The sequence below is a fragment of the Saccostrea cucullata genome, unplaced genomic scaffold (assembly GCF_032062105.1).
Source record: "Saccostrea cucullata isolate Sc308-1 unplaced genomic scaffold, CSIRO_AGI_Scuc_v1 ctg543, whole genome shotgun sequence".
NCBI classification, from domain to species: Eukaryota; Metazoa; Mollusca; class Bivalvia; order Ostreida; family Ostreidae; genus Saccostrea; species Saccostrea cuccullata.
Window position 1 is genome coordinate 31,393 of NW_026927880.1, and position 25,723 is coordinate 57,115.

A 25,723-nucleotide genomic window follows, 5' to 3' on the forward strand; every position below is an offset into this window, starting at 1 on the left:
ATCTCTACTCTTATAGGCAAACCCAAGGGATACTTAATTGACATGGAGGCTAAACGAGGGGATGATCTTGTTCATCAAGATCTTCCCCTCCGTTTGTATGGGGATCCTCAGCTGGTACAAGGTGTGATCGGTTATGCTCTACACCTAGACGGCAACAACCAATACTTAGACGTAGGATCTCACCAAGACGAATGTCTGGGAAACCTTCAAAAGTGCTCTAATGGAATAACCGTGTCAGCGTGGATGAACTTCAAAGATTATACAGATAATATGTATATTTTGTCCACTGGTAATAACGGGATCCGCGTGTACCAGAAAGGAGGAGAGACGTTCGCCGTGGTTCATCAGAATGGGAAAGAATGGGAAGTGGCGATCCCAAATCTGGAGAAACAAGTATGGCACTACGTGGAGCTGTCATGGCACCCCGACTTTGGATTGAACATGTACGTGAACAATACGCTAGTGGCCCACTCAGCGTACACGAACGTTGTTCCAAATGTTGGGAGATCTGGGACACGCGTGTACGTGGGTCGCTCTAACGCAGACGACACGGGGGAGACAACTCGGACCGCCATGATGACGGTGGATGAGATGGAGGTTTGGTATGGACGGAGGGAGGGACTGGTAGCCTTCGACTACATCCTGCGGGGTAAGTCCCAGCTTTATATAGACACTCAATACAAAAAGCAACCGAAAATACCAAGAGTCAAGTCACGATTAATTTAAATACCAGTACATGTACTTTCTTTGTATATGAAATCTTTCTTTACAATATTCTGGCATCAAATATCTGTAAATTTATGCCCTTGATTGTCAACAGGCTAGTAGTTAGCTTTGTTGCACATGTAACACTTGTTGCTTTGATTGCAACTGCAGATGACTGGTAAGCCTGGCTTCATATATTTTACCATTCTATATATGCTTTGAAAGCCTTTCACTTGACATTTATATTTATATCAATTAATATATCGAAATGTCATTAACTCTTGATTGACAAAATTTTTTGTGGGTTAAGAAATCTATAATAAAATACTAGTATAATTCTGTTGATTTTTCTTGAGGATATATTGCTGCATGAAATTTATTTGGATAATTGTAGATTATTTCGACTAAGCTTTGCTTTCGTTATACATTTGAAAATACTTAAATACAGTTTTGCATGGCGAAAGGATACAGTATACTTTACCTTTTCCTTGGAATGTCATAGAAAGATAGTTCTCGTTTGTTGTGCGGAATCTTTTCAAATAGTCAGTGAATTATCCTGGATGCTGTTTGTTTAGGGATTATATATTACTGAATGCCTTTGTGGTTCGATATCCTATATTCGGAATAAGATTGCATCTTCATGTAGTACTTAGAACACGGTCTTGTTTGAGGGCATGCGCAGAGATAAGGTTTACATTTTATTTCTTTCAAAAGACATAGTTACAGGTCGAGGCGTTACCATGGAGACGTCTTGTTGTTGTCTGGGTTTTGAGAAGTTCCCTCTAATGGCGAGTACTGGTTATGTGGATGTTGTCACAGTTATTCTTCATTTGCATCTGTTTCTGTTGATTTATTTAACGTAGTGTCCAAATAGAGCATGCTTGATTTTCAAAGACTATTCAAAGTGTTTTCAGTTGAGGAATCGGTGGTGGGGAGTTTCATGCATGTTAAGCCTTTGGAAATGATATTTGTTTTCTTTTTTAATTTTAAAAATTTAAATTTAAAAATGTTATGCTTTCCAGTTACAAAACATTCGCTTTGATTTTATTTACTTTTTTATTTTCTTGTTTTTATGCTTGTACTTTTAGTAGGTAGCATTCTTTGTTTTTTATTTCTGTTTTATAATTTGTTTATTGTTTATCGATTTTTTTCCCTTTATCAATATCCTGCATATCAATTTTAATCATACTATATTAATTTATCAATAAGATGAATTTTAATAAAACGGAAGAATAACATTTTGCACAAATCACACATTCTTTGTATTATTTTTTTATTAACCAATCATTGCACCCTTTCACCTATTCGTTGTCACTGTAACTGCATGGTTTTGATTGGTGTTTTTTCTAACCCTTGACTTCCAACAGACAACATTCAACACGAGACTATCTCCTTGGAAACGGTGTCTGGGGACTTGGTTATCCATCCCCGCCTTACTATCACTTTAGTCAATGGTGCCAGGCTGACCAACGGACGGATAGGAAACGGAGTGTCTTTAGAGGGATTCGGTCAGTATCTAGACCTAGGAAATAATGGAGACAAGTGCATGGGAAACCTGAAGAAATGCAAAAATGGATTGACGATCTCGCTTTGGATAAAGGCACGTAAATTACAAGATGGCACTTACTTCTTGTCAAGTCCTTCCAATACGCTTTCTTACGAGTATGGACAACTAGTTGCAAGGTTCTTTATGGATGGAAAGATGTGGGAAGTTTCCACTCCTAACGTGAAGGCTGACCGTTGGCAGCAGGTGGTGATGTCTTGGTCTTCCACTAATGGCGTGGAGCTATATTTGGATGGCGTTAAGCAGAGCTCCACTTCTACATGGAGTTCTTTGCAAGGTGATGATCCAAACGTCGGCAGGACGTATGTCGGCCGTTCTAAGGACAATAGCAGAAAGACTGTCGATGCTTTAGTTGATGAAATACAGTACATCTACGCTCAAAGGGATCAAGCTATAGCCTCTGGACAACTGCAAGGTTTGTTAATAGATTAAACCCCTGCTTTGTAGTATCCCACATTTTCTATCTCACTGTAACGTGTTCCATTATGAAGACTTCTATGATGTTTTCTATACATAATAAATTATCCACTGTCTTCTCACATTAATCTATCCCTTCTATCCGCTTGTAATCACGTAGATTCATTATAAAACACCCTCATTTACTACTTAAGAATTGTAGAATTCTTATGACTTCAAGATATTTGAAAACGTGTCTTATTTTATTCATAGGATACATAAATCACCAGGCCTTGCCACTAGATCGAGTACCACGAATTGAAAATGGTAAATTCTTCATCAAGCTACCCATCAGGACAATCTATCTTTATGGAAACCCTGCGCAAGTCCAAGGCCAACATAGCCGAGCAATAAGAATAAACGGAAAAAGCCAGTATCTTGATTTTGGAGACGACTTAATTTGCAAGGGTAATTTGGCCAACTGTGAGTCCCGAGGCTTCACGGTACAGTTCTCTGTCAAGCCAGAACGCCTGATAGAGAACATGTACCTAGTGGACAGTTTCCCTCTGTCTGTGTACTACAGGGACGGCAAACTGTGGGCCACAGCAAGAACCCCCACCATGTCATGGACAACCTCAACTCCAGACTTCATTGCAGGAGAGTGGCAGCTAGTGGAAATAACCTGGCAACCTCAAAGAGGTTAAGTATCGGTGTTTGAGAGTAATATTAGCATTGCAATTCCGTTTCCCTATCATTTCTTATTTTTTCATGTTGTATTATCTTTTCGTAGGAATATCCTTGTTGGTTGATGGACAAGAAAAGTCCCACCAAACGTTTGGAACTCCTCAGCAAGAAATTCGGGAATGGGATCGAAAAACGTACTTCGGTCGCTCTCTATCGGATATGGTTCGCGAGAGATATGCTGACGCCACCCTGGAAAGGCTAGACGTTTGGAATGTGCAAAAGGATTATTTACAGGTGCATGGACTGATAGGTTCCAACAGCACCACCTCAGGTGGTTACACGGTGCCAGGAAGCCACAATGTGTCAAGTGGCTCCAGCATTTACGTGAACAAGGTCAACATCAATTCTACACAAGAGGAAGTGACAATAAAACCGGGAGTAGAGGTGGTTCCGGATGTTTTTACGAAAGTCATCAACGACGACCGCCGGATCGTGGGTAACCCAGGAAGCAGGGTGACCTTTATAGAGCCTGGTGGGGACACCCACTTCAACATTCCCGCCGTGGATGACGATGGAGTAGATGTTATTGTTCTAAATGGAACCGTCCTCAGTCAAACACGAAGAAGAAGAACAACTCCTTTACCTCGTAAGTAACATTTGGACTAGTCAGATTATCTTTTTATTTAGCAATAATGAATACTAGTATATGTATATATATGCAATCTGACAAACTCAAAACACATACTAGAAGATAAATTGAATCTTTATTAAGGAACTCTGTGAAATAAGTTGCACTGCCAAGTATTAAACCTGATCAACTTGTAAATACACTAGTACTTGAATACTAGTATAAGTAATGTAAAATGGTTACTTTGCCGCTTGATATTTACAGTAAATTAAAATAGTAATCCGAATGAAAAATGGATTGGGAAGACGATCGAATTATATACTGTTTCTGATGATAAAAACATATACAGAATGCATTAAATTTAAGGGTTTTTGGATACCAAACACTATAGTTAGATGCTGTAGTACTGAGTATAGTATTATGTTGTCTTGAAGCCTGAGCCTACTAAAATCGCATTCAACCAATAGTTTGGACTTTTTAAGGTGTCTCTGACAAACAAAAGACAACGGTTTAGATAGAGGTGATTATACCAAAAAGGCAAATTGAATTGTATCTAAATTATATCCTTTTATCAGAAACCAAATGTATTGCTAGGCCAGAGTCTCGAAGACAACTAAGAAAATTTGGAAAACTGTTTATTTTGAAATATTTACACTCATGCAATGTCAACAAACCAATGAAAAGTTGTTTTATAGTAAACCAACTATTATTCAAGATATCTTAAACTGCGATTAGAACTTTAGTTTGTCGCCTGCGAGGCTCAGTGGTTACAGCGTCTACTGTAGAGTCTCGGAGTAAGGAATCGATCATTATACGTCGCGGATTTGAATCTCACTTTGGGATATAGAGTCTGGCCTTCGGATGAGACCGTAAAACCGAGGTCCCGTGGAGGTGCTGGCACAAAAAGATTCCTCCTTAATAAGGACCTAAATGCCGAGCAAAGGTCTAACTTCCCTGGACTCAATCGACGGATGGTTGCATCTCCAATGAGTGAAGATTTCTGGCAACAAACAAAGAAATAACCGGTTTGAAATTCATCTCCGATTACTCATTCCGGCGAACAAGGCAATATTTTACATAAATAATTTATGTATTAATTTTAACAGGTGTATTAATAATGCCACATTGATTCATTGCTGAAATTGTTTTCAGATGTAGACTTAGAATAGAAGGATATAAACTTAGAAAAAATGAATGAAGTGTTCACCTAAGGCCTGCATTATAATTATTTAATACATACTTCGTTCTGATTTAATGTACAATTTATCAGTTTTTACAGTCTTATTTAAATACAAGCCTGCTAAACATTTCTCATTTGTCATTAGGAAGAATCTCAAAATTTTACAAGTTCAGTTACAATTTCATATTCTTAAGATATTGTTTCGTAAATTTCTCATCAGTTTAGCTGCGGTCTTAGATTTCTTTCCCTCTATGGGGCTTTTGTTGTCTGTTCATTTTAACTATAAAGGCCTTATACTGTTTTTAATACAGAAAGCTCAATTTCTTAAAATAACGTCTTAAACAAGTTTTGTAAAGCTTGATATCTTCCAAAAACCGGCGGCAAATGTTGATATCTTATTTTTTCTGAGTGACTGTCTACAAATCAACTCCTGCTGAATATCTGCAGTGTTTACCTTATCTTTGCTCGGATCATAATCTTGGCATTCCAGACTTCTTGTTTGATGTCTGAGTCATTCATTGTGTAGCGTAAATCTATTTTTGTATTTAAAAAAAAGTATTTTCATATTGCTAAAAAGGTGTATCATAAAAGAAACAACACTAAGTGGAAAAATGCCATTAGTGAAGGCGATCAACGAAGTTTATATTATAATAAATATCAAGGCTTTTATCATGCATCAAAACCTTTACTACCTGTATTTTTTTGTGAATAATTTAAGATAATTTCGTTGCACATCGAACCTGGTATCGTTAGTATCTCCGCCATTGAGCCGGGGGATATACGCAAGGAGCTGCCACTTCACGTGTTTATATTTTTGCTCTTAGGGGGTTATTAATTCTGTGAATGGTGTATAGTTGTGATGAATCAAACTGGTCCACTGCTTACACCTCTACTGTGACTGAACAGGCAGTCTTCCAAACCCATCTTCTGCTGAGGACCTCTAGTCGTCTGCTCATCAAATCCAATTCTTGTTCGCGTCGATCACCGGAAATGACGACTGCCGTTCCCTTACTTCAAACTGGAATCTGATATACTTACATATACATATTTCGGAGGTGCTTCATCTTGGCTTGTTTATCTTTTTGGAGCCATCACACACACGCAATCTGTTTCTCACTGCCTACTGAATTATATCTATTCTGAGAGGTGGTTGTGTGACTAAGCCAAACGTTCGAAATCTTTTTGGAGTTTAATTTCTTTTCAAAACTTCTCTTCTGTGAGAATGGAGTGATTAAATCATCGAATATGTTTGAAATGAAGGAAATGGCCTTTTTAGCGTTACTGGCATTGAGTATTGGTAAGTTTCTTTAATCACAAAACGTTAAATACGTTTGAGTCGTTGTAGAAAACTAGATTCCATAAATGTTAATTTGGCATTAGTATTCCATTCATGTAAACCAGTTTGGCAACTACACAAACGATTTTGTTCATGGCTGTTACGTGAATTATTTAAATTACACTGTCAAATAAACACATACATGTAAGCGCTTGAACTACTTACTAAGAGGAAAAAATACATTTATAATTCGCTTTGATATTGTTTTACTTGTAATTTTTAATGCAGAGTTTATATCAAATTGAAAACTAGCTATAAAATCAACAATTTTCAAGATAACAACACACAATTTTACGAGTTTTTTTTAAGGGGAAAGGAAACTCAAAATAAATGGCTACCTTTAAATTATATGATTTAATTCTTTGTGGGTCTTGATCGGCTCCGAGAAAAGTAGGCACTTAAAGTACAATGAATACAAGGTTGTGATTTAATTCAAAAGATCTATGGGACTGATAGCCATCGAACGAAAACTGTCCTTTAATTTAACAGACCGACATTTGTTGTATTCTAGCATGTACTCTGTTATTATGTAATAACTGAGGAATTTTTTATCTATAAATACACCGTTAAGTAGTTTCACTCCTTCGTTGAAACTTTACCGATAAAACTTGCAGCTAGCATCATTAAAAATACTTCAACTGCTTGCTAAGAAGAAGGAAACCACTTGACTCATGCATGTGCACTCACGCGCGTTCCCTCTGACCTGCCACTCCACGACGGACAGAAGCTGCTGCTGGTTCCGCGTGTACCTGGGAATAGATAAAACATTCCTGAAGCATTGATGATAATAGCTTCCGCATGCAGCTGGCAGTATATCTTACGATGAACACTATACAATGGGCTACCTGAAATTTATAATAAGAAAATAATCTTATATATTTTCATTATTTTGACTGGTGACTTTTTGTAGAAATTTATTATTATTTCAAAATTCAGTCATTGATCATTAATATTCTTTAAAAGTTGAAAGCAGTAGGGAAACTAGTCTAAAAAATCATAGACTTTTTAATTTTTATTAAATAAAAAGACGCTGAATACCAATTCTTCTCAGGCTGTCAACAGAATCTTCAGAAATCAGTTATTCTCTGAAATCAATCATATATACATAAAAATATTTTTAAAAGACAATTCACAAAGTAAAATAATAAATTTTAATCCAAATTGAATTTTTTTTCAAAAGGTTACTTTATACAGTAGCTAATCCATTAGAACTGCAAAAATGAGGCCCATTTCGGACAATGACCAGTATACTAAAATGCATATTTTCATTATTTTTATTTTATGAAAATTGTAGATATTTTTTTAAAGTAGTGAACTGAATAAATAAAAAAATAAATATAAGCAATTTTTTGTTAGATTTGACCTTTAACTACATATGTCATCCAAGTTTACATTTGTAGAGACATATGTTTTCAGCCTTAACCTGAAATTAAGTGATTAATCACGGTTAGCCACTGGACTTTAGGCGTTTGTTGATTCAGATATTGTCATAGCGCACCTCTCTGCGAAACAAATGACCCCCCAGGAGCAAGGGCGGTGTGGGTCAAATTCAACAAGGACACCAGGCGTAAAACATCTGAAACTTCATCAAACGAATACCTGATGTCGTGTTAGCTAATTTATTTAGGTGGCTTGACCGAATCTTTTTATTCATTTTCATTTTTTTCGTTTTCAACAGAACGGGTTTTAAAACAATTGAATATACGTTAAACCTTGATGGAAACGTGTGTTTTCCGTAAAGCTGTAATGCTATCAGTAATAGGTCTGAAGGCGATCTTAAGATAATGGCTAAAAAATATGTACAGTACATACCGTTAATCTGATTATAATGCGATTCTTAACTGTAATAAATCAGATAATGCGAAGTACAACTCAAAGTTTTATAATCATTAAAAGAAAAAAAAACTGATGGGCTCGAGATAGGGTGAATTTAAAGTTACTCTTACATCGTTTTTAGAATATTGTACAGTGTAAAGACCTTAAAAGAAATGTTTCCTTATGAACTTCATCTAGTCCAGCGAAAGCTTTATACACTTGTAATCAAGGGCTTGTCAGCTTGAATGATTATTCTATTTATATGTGGTCCTATCTTATTATTGTTTATATATATCAGCTACGTAAAGGAATCTGATATGTCCAACTTTATCAGAGGAAACAACTAAAGGGAAAAGATAAAAGCAGCTCATTATCTTTGTTCATAATGTTAATTGTTATAATTAGTCACTGAAGGAGCTTCTTAGTATGTTTTATATAATTTGTCAAGAAACATAATATAAATCAGTTTAACATATACAGCATGTTCCTTACGGTACATGATGCTGTTGCTTAATACAGTTTCTGGCAAAATATCAGAGCAATTTACTAGCTGCAGCTAAGCAATATACATGGACAATTTTTGGCGAAATTCTGCAATATTTCGAAAATTTCAAAAAGTGCAACATCTGTGAATTCCATTGTAGGAATTGAAACAATGCATTGTAATAAATTAAAAAAAAATGCCCGGCTTTGCCAGCAACATAGGTTGAAACACCCACCGTTTTCTACCTGTAGACTGTCTGAATGAGTTTTGAAACCAGATACAAATGAAATTAAATTTGATTAATATCGTAATTAATTGCTGTATTTATTAACAGCCGTAACTACTACTCAAGCCCAGAGCAATCTGTACGATGTGGAGCAAGTTTTCCACCAAAGTCGCCGCTACTCCACACACACTATCCGCTTTATCGGTGGTGCCTACATCCACTATGACTTCGCCACTTTTGGTATCAATGCCCCCAAGATGATGGAACAGGTTTCCAATGAGACATTCTACTTCCAGTTCATCACCAAGAAAGCCAACGGTCTCCTGTGGTTGGACAACAGACAGAACCAAATCATGTACCTTGCCATGAAGGTAAAACGGACATTTTGTTTTTCTACACAATGATGACGTCATTGCTTTTTTCGGTGTTGATTTTTTTTGTTTCTTTTTCTTTAATTATTTTGAGTTTGAATTTTTAGCAGATTATGTTGATTAATCACGTTAAAGACCGTGATATTGTGCACAAGCACTGGTTTTGCAAAATGTTTCCCGATAGTATGTTTGCTATAGGCATCTGTTCTGAAAACCCCGATCCAAGATTTCAATTCCGCGAAAAGATTTTTTTTTTTGCTTTAACCTTTTTAAATAGTTGAACAGCATGGCTGATTTATTATATGTTTTGGCAGAATATTGAGGACGGCAAAAAGTGTGTAAGTAATCTGGAATGAGACCGACAGGAATCGGGTGTTATACATGCATGAATAGATTTCTGCATAAAACTTCTAAATTGTCAATTTTTTCGCCATTATTTTCAGAATTTCAGTGTCATATTTTCATGACCATCTCAGTTGCCTACTATAAGTTAGTAACATTTATCATATTTACATATATACTCCTTCATACGTGATCTGAGAGAGGAAAGATCGAGATCGAGAGAGAGAAGAGAGAGAGATTTTCATATCATTACACTTTTGGATCATTTTGTTATATATAGACTGATTTTGCTTTGTGTGTTCGGTTAATGCCAATGCAAAAGACTGATGATTTGGAGAGAGAAGGAGAGAGAGAGAGAGAGAGAGATTTTCACAATATTTAACTCCGTAGATAATATGTTTTTACCTTTTTTCTTTGATTATTACACTTTTGGATCATTTTGTTATATATAGACTGATTTTGCTTTGTGTGTTCGGTTAACATGCAAAAGATTGATGATTTGCAAATGAAGGGCCACGCCCCCTTCCAAGGGGAGATAATTATGAATGAAAAATTTTGCATTTTTAAAAAATCTTCTTCTCCAGAACCGCTGGGCCAGGAAAGATGAAACTCATGTGGAAGATTTTGTTTGTTTTACATAGGAATATATTCATCCAAGTATACATGTGGAATCATAGAGTCAATAAACCCCCCGGGGCAAAGGTGGGGCCAAAATGGCTGACCCAAGTTTTACATAGAATATATATATTTATAGTAAAATAAATTGTATTGTTAAGTATACCTTTTTCTTTCAGAACCACAATAATTAACTCCGTAGATAATATGTTTTTACCTTTTTTCTTTGATTATTTTTTATACTTTACATGTATGTTGTTTTTTGCTTTTATTTTTCGATAATATTTTTTTCTTATTACCTTTTATTTTTTTTTTCTTTTATTTTTTTTCTTCTTATTTCCTTTATATATTTTGCAGAAATTTTTGTTTACAACTACTAGTATCACAATATTTCTACAACCTTTAACAATTCAGTAAAGGTCAGTGTTACATAAATTGGCATGTATCTCATTGCTATTCTACTCCGTTTTTCAGGATGGCTACTTGGTCTTCCACATTGATGATGGAACAGGACAACCTCAACAAGTCCAGCTTCGTGCAGAGAATTTCCAGGATCTCAACGACTGGCGATGGCATAAAATCTCCATTGAGAGAATGGGACGACACGTAAGTCACATATTAGTTCTCCACAACGTGCGTACATTAATTTCAATCTATCAGTGATTTTTGTGTATATATGTGTGTGATTGGGTCGACATAATACATTTTCATTTTCTTGGATGCAGAAATATATCCCCCAAAAAAATTCTTTGTTCGTCTCTTTATTGCAATTCCTTTTCTTTTTTTTCTTTTTTTAAGGAGAATAATTTTTTGTTTTTGTATAACTATACCGTGTGGTTAATTAAGATCATTGTTGTTGCAGATGAGATTCTTTATAGACGAGAAATATGCCGGAGAACTCTTCACTAGGAACGAAATTCAGCTGGTTGCCCCTGGTGACGTGTATTTAGGAGGAAGCCCCGACACTGTTCAGCTAACAGACAGACATGTTAGAGAAGGTTTTGATGGGGCTCTCACAGAGGTAAATCACATTCGACAAAACTTCGATTACGCCTACACTTGTAAAACAAAGAATCTATGCGCAGTTCACCTGTAGAATAAGAGATAAAGAAAAAATGCTCTACTTGCATGTTTGTCTCATTAATGCAGGCTAGGTTATGTTAAACACACACGAAGTTTTGACCTCAAAATGCATTAAACAAAGTAAAAAAATCAATAAGGGACTTTTTGTGCAAAATCAGTAAATTACATCGGAATTTAAATTTAATATTATGACGGTATACTTAAAAACAACTGTTTCTATATGAAATTGTTCGTTACAAAATTTTAGGTTATCTATTCCAAATATGCCAGAAACAACCATGTAACAATTATAAGCTTACTTGCCCATATCGAGACACATGCATCAAAACATGGAAACATAATAATCTACAAACCCAACGAATTCGGCACCCGGCCTCCAGTTAGAGTAACAACACCAGTGCCCAGACCAAAAGAAATTATCCTCTTCCGGACTCTTTCAATCCTCAAGTTTAACTTCCACATCCGGGCCACCGGTTATATTGACATGAGGAATGGAGGAGAAATGTCTTTCCGGTTCCGAACTCATCAGATGCATGGTTTGATCTTTGTTGCTGGAACTTCCGGTTCCTTCATCAGCTGTGAGATCGTCGATGGTATTCTGTACTTGGTTTATAATTTTGGTGCTGGTGCCAAGCGCGTCCGAATCTCTTCAACAGCAGTTAATGATGGTCAGCCCCATTCTGTGAGGATCACCGTAAGTTATGGCCGTCGTGTCACGGTCTATGTTGATGGTTCTCCGAACACGATCAGTTTGTCTGCATCAGAGACGTCCTTATACTTCAGTGGCGGGATCTGGATCGGTGGACCCAGGGAAAACAGTGAGCTGTCCTGGTATCAGATTTCAAGGAATGGATTTGTAGGATGTATTTTGGATTTCACTCTGAAAGACACCAGTAAGTGGGAAGGCGTTCAGTAATTTTGCTTGCATCCGGGGGTTGCGTCTATTTGCGCCATTGCTGTTCGTATCATGAATCGAATTTTATTTTTCAGCAACAGACTTCCGTCCCATTGTCATCCAGAATGTACCGGAACTCTCTCAGACCTGTATAGTAGGAGCTAACGAGTGCGGGGTGCCCTCTATCTGCGGGTTAGGGGAGTGTTCCTACCATAATGCCCTATCTTACCACTGCTACTGCGCGGGAACAGGAATGGCAGGCGACAATTGTGATATTTGTATGTTGAAGCAGACTTTTGATTCTTCGTGTACTTGTATCTGGTTTTGGTGTTGATTTCGAAATTCTGATTAATAAATGACCATGTTTCATTCTAGGGCCGGTTACTGCCGCTTTTAACAGACAACAGTATGTCATCTATCAGTATGCCAGATTCCTGGAAACTCACCTGAACGACTTCTCTTTGAGATTTAGAACCAAACAAAGTAACGCCATTTTGTTCCAAACATACTCCTCACAAGGCCATAACGATTTCATCCGAGCGGAACTTGAGAACGGACGAGTCAAAGTCACCATTAGAATCAATGGCAAAGATCAGGTATTTTTTTCTTCCTAATTATTGAAATAAGCGTGCTTTCCATACCTGTGTGTCTGATTTGAAATTCAGAGTTTTCTTGCACTCAATCACATTGTTAAGTCTGAAACGTAAATGATAGCTTTCACATTGGTGAGCTTTGATTATTTATATGTATTACTAATTGCACTCCTATAAAAAATGCTACATCAAAAATATTTTCACAAGTGTGAATATTAAAATGGCTTTTGTGCACTAACAATATGTATTATAGCTTGTTGGCTTTTCTATTTTAACTATTTGTGTGGATGCACTGTCATTTTCAGATTTTCGATGTAAATCCAGTGAGTAGTTAGATGTCGAATTAGTTGTAATTGAATATATTAATTTACTAATTCAAAAATTCTTTTTCAAGATATGCATGTTAGGGTGTGGGAAGTAAAATGGAAGAAAATGTTCACTTCAAAGTTAAAAAAAAATTCCATTCAAGTTTAAGTTATTTTTATATCTAATTTGTTTTCTATCTTTGCATGTCTCGAAGACTTTAGTTTAGTAATCATATATTTCAGTAGTATGTAACACTTTAAAAGGGGATTATTTACAAAAATAGAAACATTTTCTTTTTTATATACAGTAAACGCATTCATATAAATGACTACATGTATATGTAAGAAAATTTGTAACAAGAGTTAAGCCGAAATTTTGATTGCTTACTTGTAAAGTTTACATTCAAAATTTGAATAATTTACTTTATTATTAGGTATATTACACTGGGGTATATCTTAACGATGGCAGATGGCACACGTTTAACCTCCGTCGCCGTGCGGACCACTTGGAATTGTGGGTAGATTCCCAACAACATCAGACAGGTAGTCCGTCTAACTAAATTCTTCTTTTGTTGAGATGTGAAATTTTGTAGTGTACAACTAACTATGATATTGTGAACGATTAATTTTATTTTCAGAAAAGATATCTGGACAAGATTTCTTCATACATTATGATAAAATCTACTACGGGTCCCTCCGTGAAATTTATCCTACTCTGAGAATCCCGTCGTTCCACGGGTACATGCACAACGTTTATGTTGACAGAGTTGACATCTTTGAAAAACTGAAGCAACACAGTGGTGGTCATTGGCCTATTTTGATATTTACCCGTTCTGAATGGGAGCGTCATTTCCGTGATAACTGGAATACCCCACGACCCACCCCAAGACCCACAACCCCACGGCCGACTCCAAGGCCGACGACAACGGCCCCACAGCCAACCAAAATCAAGCTATTTAGTACGATTTCACTCCTTGCTCACCATAAACATTATCATATTCCTGGCTATGTTGACTTCCGGAACGGAGGAGAAATTCATTTCCGATTCCGGACATCACTGCACACTGGACTTCTTTTAACAATTCCAAGATCTACATCCCTATCACAATTTATGAGTTTTGAGGTTTTTGAAGGAAAATTGTATTTTGTTTATGATTTTGGTGCTTTGACTAGACGAGTGTTGGTGTCCAATGACTTTGTAAGCACTGGTCGTTGGCAAAGGGTCCAACTGTCTTTGTCTGCTAATTACATTCTGGTCTCTCTTAACAATAAACCAACACGTATAGATCTTACTTCTTTCGAGCGTAATAGCTTGTACTTTGCCGATGGAATTTGGATAGGTGCACTGCCAGAAGAAAACCTTTCATGGTATACATACGCAAGACAGGGGTATGTTGGTTGTATTGGAGACCTAACCCTTCATCAACTGGGTAAGTTTCTCTCCTTACTTTCATTCTTTTTTTTTTATATTTAATATCTGTGGCTGTTTGAGCTCAAAGTCACCATACTTGTATTTTAAACGTTGTAATGCTCTTGACAGATTCGAACATGCGCCTTCAGTCGTTCATCGCAGGAAGTGGTATTTCTAGCCAGTGCTCTGTACTCACTCGTCACTGTGACAACGCCAATATTTGCGGTACGGGAACCTGTCGTTATACGGACCAAGGCGGATTTGCCTGCAGTTGCCAGGGAACGGGTTTTGGTGGAGACCGATGTGATAGATGTAAATTGTTATTTTCCAAAAATACAGAAAAAAACAATCAATTTTCCCTAGTTACAAATACTTGAATTATTTACTCATTCAATACTTTTTTCTGTATTCTAGGGCCAGTAACCAGTATCTTTGAAGACGGACACTATATTCTGTATAACTACTTACTCCAACAAAAAACACACAATAATGATTTTTCAGTTCGGTTCCGTACTTCACAGGATAATGCTATTCTCTTCCAAACACACTCGTCTAGGGGACTTGACGAGTACATCCGGGCAGTTCTAGAAAATGGACGTGTCAAGGTTACTGTCAGAATCGATGGAGTGGACCAGGTATATATATCTCCGTTTTATTGATTAAGAATTTCAAACAGAATGGGAGCTTTTCTTTTTAATTAATACATTTCTTTCCGTTTGCACAGCTTTAATAAACTCTTAACAAAAATTAGTATTTTATTTATTGTATTTAACTTGCAGCACATTTTAACCCCTTTAGTAAGTAGTTTTGGGTGGTTTGGAAATAAGTTTCTGGGTTGCATGATTTATATACATTTCATATAACTGTTAAATTAAAGATACGTGTAATTGTGAAGATATACCAATATTTATAGGTCATTTTGCATGACTACTTGTCATTCAATACAAATAAATTGGCAAAGTATCAAAAGTGTCTGACTGTATATATTGAATATTTATCGGTGAGATCAAATTCATCTGGTGGCAACCTTTCGTTTTGTGCTATTTTCAATATTTGCGAATTTCTGATTGTTCAAATTTTTTTCTGGCCTGTCATGCCCCTCCCCCCTTAAAACTCTTCCTTTTGTGCCATGACACTTTAAATCATTCTGGACGTTGTTTATGATTTTCTTCTTTTGACAGATTTCTTTTTGCTCATTTCAAATTTGGAACATATTAGGAATGTCAATTTGAAACCAGTTAACCGGTTACTTCTAAAAAAAAAAACGATAAAAATCGGTTTAAGGTATACATATAAAGTCATCTATGTTTTTTAAAAAATAATTAAGAAACCTTTTATTAATTCAGGTATATTATGTTGGAGAAAACTTGAATGACAACCATTGGCATACCTTCAATCTCCGCCGCAATGCCAATCTACTGAAAATGTGGGTTGACGATTTAGCTCATCAAGAAGGTATGGTATTCCTTGTGTGCTGAAAACTTACGAACAAAGCTATTTTGATTTCTCTGAATTTGATTTTCATTAAATTTTTTATTTGCTTTCAGAAACGATAAAGGGGGAGAACTTTTACATTCATTATGATGATGTTTATTATGGTTCCTTGGGTAATCTGTATCCGGGTCTGAACATTCCCTCCTTCTCCGGGTCCATGCAGAATGTATACATCGACCACACTGATATATTTGACGAGCTGAAGCAGCATTCCGGTGGACATTGGCCAATATTTATCATAACTGAGCAAGAATACAATAATTACCACTTTAGACCTGTCACATTTGTTACTAGAGACGTGTACGCTGACTTAGCCCCCCTCCACGCATCACGAAGGATGCACTTAACCTTTAACTTTAAAACAGGCGAGGAAAATGGAATTCTTCTATTTACAAGAGGGGGTGGAAAGCAGTTTATAAGCGTGCAGTTAATAGGTGGACAATTATATGTCAAATTCCACAATGGCATACGACAGAGTTCTCCACATTTAGTTCCCACGCCTAAACTTAACGACAATCAATGGCATCTCTTTACTCTGAGGGAACGCACCCGCGGCGAGCAACGTCAGTTTGAAGTTTCCATTGACAAGTTGGCGCCCATTGTTATTAACCTTGGAACCAACCAGTTGGTGTTGACTGGCAGACTATACATTGGAGGGATTTCCGCCAGCGAATACCTGGATTCGTTCGTCCGTGAAGTCCTGCAATCCAGTGAAGGTTTCATCGGATGTTTGTCTTCTGTAGAGCTGAATGGACATACCCCAGAACTTCGCAAATACGCCAGTAACATTGACCAAATCATCACTGGTTGTAGAGGTACATGTCGATTCTTGTCCAAATACTTGATTATAATTTTTAGCTTGACCACTCCATATATTTTGTAAAATTTTAATTTTGTGTTCCAGCCATTACACCATGCCCGCTTGATGCCTGTTTACACGGCGGAATCTGTATTCCAGGAATCGTTGATTTCACGTGTAATTGTCAGACGACTGCATACTGGGGCCATAACTGTGGCGAATGTAAGTCTTCCGGATACCAAAAATAAAATATGTACTATTTAAATATGTTGCCATTTCCTAGAAGGAGATATAAACCATAGTACCTGTGTTTTGCTAATAAACAAAAAAAAACTCTAATATAAAATTTTGAAAACATTTTGAAATGATTATTTTAGATCCAAATGGTACTATTTTTGGATCCCCTGACAACCAACATGGCGGCCTTATTTTGTATACATTTGACGATCTTCAAGTCTCCAGTTCAGACGAAATTGTCTTTGGTTTCATGACGTTTTACGAGGACGGGTTGCTATACAGAGCTGAGAGCAGGCTAGGAAATGAATACATTGAAATTAAATTGGTGAGAAAGATGGTTTCAAGAGTAAAGGTTCGCTTAAGCATCGCAAGCAACATTTGTAGCGGTACAAATGTTTAAAAATGTTAAGACGATTAATAAGTTATTATTGAGGTAATGTATATACTTGTAGGAAAGTGGTTTTATTGTCGCCGAGTATGACACCGGAAGTGGAAAACAATCTCTTAGAATCGATTCTAAGACCTACAATGACGGCAAATATCACGTTGTCAAGTTCCTACGCACCGGAGAGCGCGCGGACTTGATAGTAGACAGTCTTAGTGCCTTTAATATACATCAATGTAAGTTTTATATCTGCTTGGAAATGTTTGATACAGTTTTATTTGTATTTTGGAAATATTTCATAGAGTTTTGATTATATTCTATGAATATTACCTGTGTTTAATATTTTTTTGAAAATTTAAGTGATTTTATTTTTATCAGCTTCCCATTCCGCTTTTGATGAGATGCACAAAGTGTTCATTGGTGGATACACGGACTCTGGTCATTCGACCATTCTCAGTGGTTTCAACGGAATTATTGGAGGTAAGAGAACTGAACAGAAGCGTTTAAAACAGTCAATTTGTATTTTATTTCGCGTGATGATTGTTTTTTTTTTTTAATTGTAAATTTCTCAACAGGCGCCTACTGGAATAAGTATCGCTTCTTGGACCTTGCTCACCATAACGATGCCAGGATTAACATTGTTGGAGATTATGCAGTTCTCATTGATAGAAACGGATACAATCTGCGACCGCCAGTGTAGGTGTAATTTGATAAACTGATTTATTTTGCTTCTGATATTATTTTTACAAAAAAAACAAATTGTAAGTCTGGACATTGCGTTTGCAGTATACCGACACGCCCCCCTGTTCCACCTATTGGCGAGGGACCGCACATTGTTCCTGAACATATTGGAGGCAGTGGTTCTTTGGGACCTGGTGCCTCAGGAATCGGAGGTGATTTTTTTTCAAATATCGGTAGTTATACGATTATAAGATGGATTGTAAATGATTTGTTTTGATAATTTATATATTGTAGCGAAATAATAAAAACCTCAGAGTTAATGGTGTTTATTTTGCTTTCCTTTTCTATAGGAGGGGTTGATATAATTCACTACGAGAAAATCGGTGGTATATCAGGTGGTTTTGGTACTAATCCTGGTTTGACTGGTGGTGCCAACACTCTACCACAGACAGCTGGCGGTGGTCCTGCTGTGGTTCCTCCGCCTGCCGGAGGTGGCGTCCGAGCTGGCGCAGCCATGGGAACACTTCTTGGTAAGCTCCATGGGACTTTAATCTGAAACAAGTTGATTTTGACTCAGAATGATGCAAAATGTTGAAAACGAGTTTTGTACTAAAATTTTGTCTTCTACAGGTACAATGGCATTTTTGGCGAGCTTGATGTGGGCCTTCTGGAGAATGAAACCAGGTGTGGTCACGTTCCCAGGTGGCGGTGGTGGAGGCCCACCTCCAGCTACCATTTCTCCTCCTACCGCAACCAATCTCCCTGTGCTACAGGCAATGTCTGGGACAGCCGAGGGAGGTGGTAGCGGCGGCGGCGCGGGAGGTGGAACTAAGATTACCGTGGTCAATGGATCCGCCGGGGCTGGTGGAGGAGGCGGGGGTGGAGGCTATTCCTCCTATTACACTTCCTCAACGACTACAGCGACAGCTGGCGGCGGTGGTGTTGGTGGTGGCGCAGGAGGAGATGTATTTGATTCTGCTACTCTTAGAGCTACGGGTACGTTCTCGAACAAAGGAACCATTATTGGTACCCCCAAGGCTACACGAGCATACTTAGGATCTGCGTCGTCGGCAGGTTAGCGTTGTTGTAAGCATGCGTAGCTAGCTCGTAGTGACGATATTAGCGTAGTCTGTAGCATAGGCGGATCCAGGAATCGTACAAGCGTAAGTTTTGAAGCAGTGAAACTTGAACGAATGGATGTCGAGGTTATCAAATGTTACACAACTGAACGCGACAAGGTTGTGACCGTGACTGAAATCCGCCTATGTCCAGGTAGCAAGTTGAATAACCGATATGTATCCAAAAATACAGCCATTTTATCTTTAAAGTGATCAGTGACCCCACTAAAGTAAATTCTAAACCTTTCGTATTCTTTTTATTGATTTATTAATAAATTCAATTACGAAAGACTGTCAATTATTATTTGGTTAAATCAAACTAAGTTTGAGAATAAAGTGAGCTGTATGCTTATTCTATTATTCTTACTAGCAGCCGAAATATTATATATCTACGTGTACCCCAGCACAATTATATATTGTTATACCTACGTTTTGTCACCTATATATTCATTTATGTATCCGTTTACGATGCACACACCAGTATACATGTATATATATTAGCAATTATCATCATATAGTATACATATATACCCCTCAAAAAATAAAATTAAAATTTATTCCTTCATGATAATTAATCTGTACATTTATAATTTATAATCTAAATCAAATTATTTTTTTAATTTCAAATACATGTATACACATACAACTCATAGTATTTTTGTTGTATCTAAAATTTATTAAAAAAAATTAACTTGTAGGAAGCGGTGGTGCTGGTGGTATGGGAGGTGGTACCTCATCTTACCTCTATCAGAAAGAAACTTCCACCTACAAGTCAGGTGGTGGTGGTGGTGGTAGCGGCGGCGGAACCGGGTACAATATGGCGTACGGCGAGTCCACCACGGCAGATTACGACATGGCCACCCCCGCTAACTACACCAGCAACACTCTGTCCTCTTCCCTGGGAAGTGGACTAGGCGGCGCTTCGTTAGGAGCTAATACTATGAGTAAGAGCGGATACAATACGATGACATCTTCCTACAGCTATCAGGTAATTTTGAATGTTGGTTTTGTTATGTTGTGTGTTTTTTTATTGCCGTGTTTTGTTTGTCATCCATTTTTGATCAAAGCATGGTCAATTTTGTGATTTCTATATCGTTGGTTTTTCTTTGTTGCCATCATCTTCATCATCATTCATTATGTTCGAGGAAAGTTTATTTACTTAAGTTATTCATAGTTTAATTAGAAATTTTGTTGAATAAATTATCATTAAATTTATGTTCATGCTGTGATTGCTTAAGCTAATTTTTCGCAAATAATAATTACCATGAACAATTTTTATCTTTTGTGAGCACGCGATTTCATATTCCAGGAAAATAAATTCTGTTGAATATATGTTATATTTTTTAAAATGTTCCGAAAATACTTTTTTGAAAAATGTTCAGAAATCAAATATTTTAATGTCAAGACGCCATTGTTTTAACAGACAGCTTCACTTCATCAGAAACGGTACCTTGTAAGTCATCATCCTCATTTTCCCTTGCATGTCATATATATCCAGGAATTCTTCCTCCTCTTACACATACGGATACCAAAGTAGATCCCAGAATACACGTATTATTTGAAACTACTGCAATGAGCTTTTATAATCAAGGACATTTATTTCCACTATATCGTGTAACTGGGATCGAAGCACTTTGAACACTGTTTGTTGTACAAGCCATGTTGTGATCTGCAGAATGTTTAAATATGCATCCCCCTTTTTTTTGTTTATAAGTAACAAAATTCAGTAGATGTTATCCTTTTGTTTACTTCCGGGTATGTGAACCTTTAGCATGTTGGAAGATCGTTCTCTTTTAAAGAATTTTTCTCTCTTTCCTCTCTCTCTCTCTTTCTCTCTGGAGAAAAGTTTAGAAACGAATGTTAGTAGAAAAACTTGGAATGTTTTAATCTATTATAGATATTTCATTTTTAGTTCCTTGATATGACCTTCCCTTTAAAATACTAGTAGTCTTATAAAACCTATCATAGCTCTGTGGTTTATTTTCATCAAGTAGGAGTTTTCAGAAACTAGAAAAAGAAAACTAGAGCTTACTAATGTTTAATGGGGAAAATAATATGTAAGGATATTCTCTCCATTGATTTAAATGCACAATTTATTAATTAGAATTTATTATAAATATATATCATAAGTAATTTAATGTTCTTTGTCCGCATTCTCACTCCGATTGCTTTGTGTGTTTCACTTGCTTTGTCTGTAAATACAGTTGATCTTCGGTGTCTCGAACTCTGATATCTCGAATATTTTGGATATGACGACATGACCTTAAAGTTCCAATGGTATTTTCCTTAACATCGTTATCTGAGACACAAGATATTTCGATTTTTTTGCCGTTCCCATTGAGTTCGAGATAACGAAGTTCATTGTGTATATCATTTTTGTCGTCTTCTTTTCTCACAACTCTAATAGCCAAGAGCAAAATCTTTGATATATTTCCTCTTACTGTTTAGGTTCAGAACGTCCGTACTATGATGGCCAATCAAGCCGGAAATCAGATGGTTCAGTACAGTGCGACCTCTAGCGGCGCGGTGACGCCGGGAGCTGCCGGTGACGAAGTACGCGTGGACTGCTGTCTAATGGCGACGGACGGCAGAAGCGTCGTCACCGGATCTAGTTTAGGACCACCACAAGTCTGGGACATGCAGGTAAGTTTGTGTGACGAAAGAAATCTTCACTAGCTATATATCTTCATTGTCGTGAATCAAGGAGGGACAATAGTTGAGGCACCAGTCTTGCATGTACATGTATATTGGAATAGTATAACTTCGAATCCAATATTAATATTCAATGCTTTTAATCAATTTTTGCTTTGTACAGAACGGTGAGTTATTGAGAATCATGAAGGGAGACACCGTGGGATCAACAAACCTCCATCTTGCCTGTAATGATCGTCTGCTGGTCGGTGCTGTACACGCTGATTTAGAGGTCAACGAATATTCAACCAGAAAAGGTGTCACGAATAAAAAATTACAGGTACTTTCCACTTTTATTTTCATATATAAGTAAAACATAATGAAGATTTTTGTGTGATAGAGTTGCCATTATTCTCAATATCGTTTTATTCCAAAGTTGTTATTCTAATGTTCTATCTAAAAGCATGTATACACATTTCCATTATTCGAAAAACCCTTGTATTTTCAGATTTGGGATTACACAACGGGTAAACCATTAGAGATGGGAACAGAAGAGACGTGTTCTGCGTTATGTGTAATGTCAGACCCAGACAAAGTTGTGTTCGCTAGGTCTGAAAAGTTTGGTAACGCTACACATGTAGTAGTGTGGGACTTGTTAGGAAACCAAGCATTGAAAGAAGTGAAATATGATGCACCTGTAGGAAATAATGACTATGTGAATTTCTTAAAACTTTCCCACAATGATAGATACTGTGTTTTAGGATTTACCAATTCATTTGACAATCACGCAGAATTTGTAGTATTTGACATGAATCAAACCCAACATGAAGTCACAGATCCTTGCCTGTTGAGGTTGGATGCAAACACTGACTGTACAGTGATTCTACCTAGAGATGAGGCTGTAACAGGTCTACGCAATGGTGACCTTGTGGTATGGAGTCTGCGCACTGGCCAACCTAGCCGTCAGTTGCTTTCCGGTACCGGTGTGCATGCGCACAACAAGGAAGTGAAGGCAGTCGTTCTTTCAGACGATAATCGATACTTGGTATCGGCGTCAGCAGATGGTACTCTGAAAGTGTGGGACATGCAAACTGAGAGACAGATCAGTACATTAAGAGGTCACAAAGACGAGGTGGGTACTTGTAGTCACTCATTTGTGTGCATTGAATGTTCAGTGTCACTGTTTGCACCCTAAATATGCTTTTTCATTACCTAATTAATCATAGCAATTTAATAATACTTTTGCTTAAATGAAGAAAAAGAAAATGATTTAAAAAATAAGTAAAATGACCATGTAATTTTTTTTTATTAAGTGGAGAAAATCACAAATTTTTGTCAGTGTTGAAAAAAAGCAATTATGCATTTTAGATGTGAAAATAATAGTCTACACAATTTGATTTCAATTTCATCTCAGGTTTGGTGCGTGGCTATTTCTCCTGACAACGAAATCGTCGTATCTGGTGGTAAAGACGCATCGATCCGCCTATGGAGAATGAAGAACGGAAGTGAAATCTGCGCATTCTCCACCGCTGTTGACGTCTTCTACGTTACTATGAGCCACGACAAGGGAACCATCGTTGCCCTGGGAGACAAATTTGGTGCCAGAAAACTAATTATGCTTCAAGTCGTACGCACAAAAATCCGAAGGACGGTCACAACATAGATATGAAATATCAAACTACACTTAGAACTGTTTACTTGACCGATTCAAATTTAATATATTGTTTGCATTATTATTTTTTTTTTGTTATGAGAGTTTTTCAAAATTTACATTTTTAAATTTTTTTCAAATCTGTTTGCCAGACACCTGCTTGCCAAATACCTTTTACATAGATGTATTTAAGCTACCAATACGAAAACCAAAACTATTTTTGCTTGTAGATAGATTCTATGCCATTAAGTGTCCAGAAGTTTTGAAAAAATCACAATATATGCATAATTGCTAATTCTATCGTATTTCAAACCAATATTATTTGAGTATTATGGTGTTAAAAAAGTAGAAATCCATAAGTATTGTGTTTTACTTGAGATTACGTGTTGTCCATGACACCACCAAATTTCCAAAGAATAGGGTGGATGGTAAAATTAAGAATACTCACATTTGAATGTATGAGTTAATTGAATGTTGTTTTTATTGATTGCTTATTTATTATGTGCTATAATATATATTTAAAAAATTCAAAAGTTTTTTGTTTGTGTACGATGTGTTGTTTTTCCGGGGGCCCCGGGTGGGGTCGGGTTAAAGGCACATAATGAACTGGTCAGTATTTGGGAGACACAAATATCTGGAACATTACTCTGTCTGAACTGAAATTTTGAGGAGACACCAATGTTGACAAACAATGTGTTATGTCATTCCTGAGACCTAGTTAGATTTGAGGGGAATTAATAACAAACCTACTGGCTTCTGTTCAACTTAAAGTGAAAATTTGATAAAATTCAGTTTGGTCTATATAAATACGAACCACTAAATTAATTTGACAAATTCTTATACATAGAATATTTCTTCACATCTGTCGAAGATATTTTATACAGTGAGAATCAATAATCTTTTAATATTCAGTAAATCATATGATTGTTTTTATCTTGACATCAGACGACACGTTCCTTATTTTCTTACGAAATACATGTGTATGTTCGATTTTTCAATTTAAAATAATGAAAGTTGCTTTAATACTTAATGGAGATACATCTATTATTTAAACAATAAAATGCTTTCTTTGTTTGTTATTACTGGAATTAACGAACTATTTCTGCAATAGCTGCGACCGTTAATTCCAGTAATAACAAAGAAAGAAAGACATTTTATTGTTTATATTTATATCTGTTTAAATAATCATTTAAAGTAGGATTAAAAAGATTAATTATTGTATTAATGATGCGAACGTCTCTATACGTTTCATTGATGGAACAGCCACTGATCAAGAAATCTGTACAGGCGGCATGCCTACTGTAGTTCATGCAGTGATTAACGCAATGGGTTTTCTGAAGAAATAAAGCAGAAAATATTCAGTGGATGTAAATATTAAGCTACAACGTATAGCTTACATGTTTCTGGTTTTTGACCAACTGTACAATTTATACTGTATACCGTGTATACTTTACGACAAAATCGTTCGAAAATTTGACCCGACTGAGAACTGGGATAATTTTCATTCGATAAATCATTGACATTTTTTAGCATTCATGAAAGTAAATAAAGTTAAGTATCAGTTTGTGATATAAATTGATATGCTACATGTACTTTCTGTATGTACAGCCCTTATCTTCAAAAGGACGACTAGGCTAGCCCCCTATTCACTTCTATAGGCGTATAGATAAAACGAACAAATATGTAAAAGACCGATCACTTGTGGGTATCTATCCGACGATGAAGAAATGGAAGCATAAACCCAAAAATAAACTGATGGCTTCTTTATTAGGCAAAAATGGGATTTCTTGTCCGATTTTTTCCCCTCTTCTTTTTTGTCACCCGACAAATTTTGTGTCAGTCGAGCCAAGTTATATATAATATGCTATAGTCATCGACTCATGTATAATTTTTTCTGCGTCAGTGACCGATTTTTTCATTTGAAGCAGTCGTTGAATATAGTCCACCAACTAATCTTCGATCATCGCCCGACCATCTGCATATACAGTTCTGAAGTCGTCTGTCGGTCGATATTTAGGAATTGGGTTTCCGTAAATGTTGGCCGACGGTGAAAATTTAACTGCGGCTAAAAATTGTAAATTATAAATGCATCGA

The 25,723-nt window shown here is 36.6% G+C and overlaps 1 protein-coding gene across 5 annotated transcripts in view; it reads left to right on the forward strand.

The window, feature by feature from the left end:
* The window catches only part of LOC134275752 (uncharacterized), a 39,388-nt gene extending 15,223 nt beyond the window's left edge, over positions 1–24,165 (forward strand). For 2 of the 5 annotated variants that reach the window (XM_062758025.1, XM_062758026.1), the window contains exons 9-39: positions 17–649; positions 2,073–2,684; positions 2,939–3,364; positions 3,456–3,995; positions 9,127–9,389; positions 9,704–9,727; positions 10,821–10,952; positions 11,209–11,367; positions 11,677–12,322; positions 12,420–12,602; positions 12,700–12,920; positions 13,657–13,765; positions 13,861–14,652; positions 14,763–14,945; positions 15,048–15,268; positions 15,980–16,088; positions 16,181–16,942; positions 17,032–17,148; positions 17,304–17,488; positions 17,616–17,784; positions 17,927–18,028; positions 18,124–18,244; positions 18,335–18,441; positions 18,580–18,759; positions 18,860–19,303; positions 20,046–20,335; positions 20,771–20,800; positions 21,796–21,990; positions 22,163–22,318; positions 22,487–23,110; positions 23,393–24,165. In XM_062758025.1, the coding sequence (XP_062614009.1) occupies positions 17–649; positions 2,073–2,684; positions 2,939–3,364; positions 3,456–3,995; positions 9,127–9,389; positions 9,704–9,727; positions 10,821–10,952; positions 11,209–11,367; positions 11,677–12,322; positions 12,420–12,602; positions 12,700–12,920; positions 13,657–13,765; positions 13,861–14,652; positions 14,763–14,945; positions 15,048–15,268; positions 15,980–16,088; positions 16,181–16,942; positions 17,032–17,148; positions 17,304–17,488; positions 17,616–17,784; positions 17,927–18,028; positions 18,124–18,244; positions 18,335–18,441; positions 18,580–18,759; positions 18,860–19,303; positions 20,046–20,335; positions 20,771–20,800; positions 21,796–21,990; positions 22,163–22,318; positions 22,487–23,110; positions 23,393–23,641 (8,984 nt within the window). In that variant the 3' untranslated portion in view covers positions 23,642–24,165. The remainder of the gene's footprint in view (positions 1–16; positions 650–2,072; positions 2,685–2,938; positions 3,365–3,455; positions 3,996–9,126; positions 9,390–9,703; positions 9,728–10,820; positions 10,953–11,208; positions 11,368–11,676; positions 12,323–12,419; positions 12,603–12,699; positions 12,921–13,656; positions 13,766–13,860; positions 14,653–14,762; positions 14,946–15,047; positions 15,269–15,979; positions 16,089–16,180; positions 16,943–17,031; positions 17,149–17,303; positions 17,489–17,615; positions 17,785–17,926; positions 18,029–18,123; positions 18,245–18,334; positions 18,442–18,579; positions 18,760–18,859; positions 19,304–20,045; positions 20,336–20,770; positions 20,801–21,795; positions 21,991–22,162; positions 22,319–22,486; positions 23,111–23,392) is intronic. The other 3 variants (XM_062758029.1, XM_062758028.1, XM_062758027.1) reach the window with 3 other exon arrangements.
* Positions 24,166–25,723: the final 1,558 nt, after the last annotated feature.